Source organism: Nerophis lumbriciformis, linkage group LG04, assembly GCF_033978685.3.
Source record: "Nerophis lumbriciformis linkage group LG04, RoL_Nlum_v2.1, whole genome shotgun sequence".
Classification (NCBI taxonomy): domain Eukaryota; kingdom Metazoa; phylum Chordata; class Actinopteri; order Syngnathiformes; family Syngnathidae; genus Nerophis; species Nerophis lumbriciformis.
In genome coordinates, this window is record NC_084551.2 from 54,562,501 (window position 1) to 54,565,978 (window position 3,478).

Genomic DNA, 3,478 nt, shown 5'->3' on the forward strand with positions numbered 1-3,478 from the left:
TCCCCGCCGCTCACCTCCCAGACCTTCGGCTACCTCTTCTTCTTCACCAACACCTCCCTGCTCAACACCTTGCTGGAACGAGGTGAGTGGATCCAAGGGTCCAAGGGTCCAAGGGTCCAAGGTCCAGGGTCGGATGTCTCATTTGCACTTTCTTTCCCCGTCAAAAGATGGCCTGTTTTCCTGGTCCAGAGCTGTCCAGATCCGCACAAACCTGGACTTGGTCCTGGATTGGCTCCAGGGGGCGGGACTTGGGGACATTGCCTCCGAGTTCATGAAGAAGTTGTCGGTCATCGTCAACTTTTTGTGTATTCCTAAAACCCGACTGATCCAGGTGAGAAGTTTCTAGAAGAGAGTCTGGGACGGACGTGTTGACCGGTCTTGTCTCCTAGTCTTCGTGGGACCGCTTGCTGGAGGACCACGCCCTGCTCAGTCCTGCCCAGCTGCACCACCTGCTCACTCACTACAAGCTGGGGCCCAGCAGAGCCCCCCCGGCCTCCTGGGCCCCCCCGCCTGGCTCCGAGCTCAGCGGAGGTAAGAAACTTATCATCAGATGATTTATGTTTCATGTTCCTGTGAATGGATGATATTTAATGTCACTAATCACTAAACACTAATTAATCACTAATCACAAATCACTAATCACTAATTAATCTCTAATCACTAATTAATCACTAGTAACTAGTAACTAATCACTAACCATTATTCACTAATTAATCAGTAATCACTAATCACCAATCACAATCATTATTAATCGATCACTACTAATTAATCACTACTTAATCACTATACACTCATTACTAATTAATCACTAATCATAAGTCACTAGTATTTAATCACAAATTAATCTCTAATCACTAATTAATCACTCATCATCAACCATTATTCACCAATCACTAATTGATCAGTAATCACTAAGCACCAATCACAATCATTATTTACCAATCACTACTTAATCACTAATTACTAATTAATCACTAATCACTGAATAGTCACTAATGACTAATGAATCACTAATTAATCTCTGATCATAAATCACTAGTAACTAATAACTAATTAATCTCTAATCACTAATGAATCACTCATCACTAGTAACCAATCACTAACCATTATTCACCAATCAATAATTAACCGGTAATCACTAATTACCAATCACAATCATTATTCACCAACCACTAAATAGTCACTACTTAATAACTAATTACTAATTAATCACTAATTAATCACTAATCACTTGTAACCAATCACTAACCATTATTCACTAATTAATCAATAATCATCAATCCCAACCATTATTCATTGATCACTACTAATTAGTCACTACTGAATCACTAATCACTAAGTAGTAACTAATCGCAAGGCACTAGTAACTAATGACTAATTAATCACTATTCATCAATCAGTATTCACCAATCACTAATTAATCATGAATCACTAATCACCAATCACAATCATTATTTACCAATCACTACTTAATCACTTATTACTAATTAATCACTAATTAATCAATAATCACTAAATAATCTCTAATTACTAATTAATCACTAATCACTAATTCATCTCTGAACTTAAATCATTAGTAACTAATCACTAATAAATATCTAATCACTAATGAATCACTTATCACTAGTATCTAATAACTAACCAGTATTCACCAATCAATAATTAATCAGTAATCACTAATTACCAATCACAATCATTATTCACCAATCACTAAATAATCACTACTTAATCACTAATTACCAATTTATCACTAATCACTAAATAATAACTAATTACTAATGAATCACTAATTAAGCCGTCTTAACCGGTAACTAATCACTAATCATTATTCACAAATTACTAATTAATCACTAATCACAAGTCACTACTAACTAATCGTTAATTAATCTCTAATCACTCATTAATTACTAAACACTAATCACCAATTACAGTTATTATTCACTAATCCCTAATTAATCACTATTTAATCACTACTTAATAATTACTCACTTATTACTAATCAATCACTAATCGCTAAATAATCACTAATTACTAATTAATCACTAGCGAATCCATCGTCACCAGTAACTAATCACTAATTACTAATTTATCACTAATCATAAGTCACTAGTAACTAATCACTAATTAATCTCTAATCCATCACTAATCACTAGTAACTAATCACTAACCATTATTCAGTAATCACCAATCACAATCATTATTCACCATCCATCCATCCATCCATGTTCTACCGTTTGTCCCTTTCGGAGTCACAGGGGGTGCTGGAGCCTATCCCAGCTGCATATTATTCATATATATGTTTGTTTTTTGTTCATGTTTATGATTATGCTTATATTCATGTTTACATTCATGTTCATTGTTGTATGTTCATATTCATATTCATGTTCATGTTTGTTTATGTTTATGTGTATATTTATGTTCATATTCACTTTTGTATATTCATGTTAAATATATATTTATATTTATGTTCGTGTTCATTATGCCAATTTTGCGTTTTCCTTTGTTTTTGCTCTTATATGATCATAAGTGTCCCTAATAAAAGGAGCTTCTACTTGCTCTGCGTCCCGGGCTCACACCGACACTGTACCAAAGCCATGGTTCAATAACATAATCATATTTTCCTGGTTTTTTTTCAGACATATTCGAGAGCTTCTTGGACCATCCTCCTCTCATCCTGCCCAATGAGAACCCTCGTCTGAACCTCTCCCAGTCCATCCCCAGTGCGGAGCTGCAAAAGGAAGTGACCCGTCTGCGCACCTACCTGTGGGGTCTGGACCAGGACGAGCTGCCGGCCAATCAGAGGACTCGGCTTTGAGAGATCAGGATGAATCATTTTACATTTTAAAAAAAACGGGTGTTTTTTCTGCGACATTTTCATATCAGCTCAATTACTAGTTTTGAATTTTAAGTAATATGAAAGCATTTGCTCTTTCAAAATGTATTATTATATATATAAATATAAATATATATTATTTGCACCATGCAGTGTTATTCTTTACTTCATTATATCTTGTTTGTTTTTAAATAAAATAAATATTCATTCTACAATCGCTCTCTTTGGTGAGTTGACTTTTTACTAGCATGAGTAACTCATACAAGTGTAAAAAGAAATTAAACGGCATAGACAAACCCCAAAACCAGAGAAGTTGAGGGTAAATAAAAACAGAATACATCCATCCATCCATCCATCTTCTTCCGCTTATCCGAGGTCGGGTCGCGGGGGCAGCAGCCTAAGCAGGGAAGCCCAGACTTTCCTCTCCCCAGCCACTTCGTCCAGCTCTTCCCGGGGGATCCCGAGGCGTTCCCAGGCCAGCCGGGAGACATAGTCTTCCCAACGTGTCCTGGGTCTTCCCCGTGGCCTCCTACCGGTCGGACGTGCCCTAAACACCTCCCTAGGGAGGCGTTCGGGTGGCATCCTGACCAGATGCCCGAACCACCTCATCTGGCTCCTCTCGATGTGGAGGAGCAGCGGCTTTAC

At 37.3% G+C, this 3,478-nt stretch overlaps 1 protein-coding gene across 2 annotated transcripts in view; it reads left to right on the forward strand.

The window, feature by feature from the left end:
* The window catches only part of rasip1 (Ras interacting protein 1), a 38,009-nt gene extending 35,028 nt beyond the window's left edge, over window positions 1–2,981 (forward strand). For both annotated transcript variants that reach the window (XM_061945980.2, XM_061945989.2), the window contains exons 13-16: window positions 1–82; window positions 168–331; window positions 390–531; window positions 2,637–2,981. The exon at window positions 1–82 is cut by the window's left edge and continues 195 nt beyond it. In XM_061945980.2, the coding sequence (XP_061801964.1) occupies window positions 1–82; window positions 168–331; window positions 390–531; window positions 2,637–2,815 (567 nt within the window). In that variant the 3' untranslated portion in view covers window positions 2,816–2,981. The remainder of the gene's footprint in view (window positions 83–167; window positions 332–389; window positions 532–2,636) is intronic.
* Window positions 2,982–3,478: the final 497 nt, after the last annotated feature.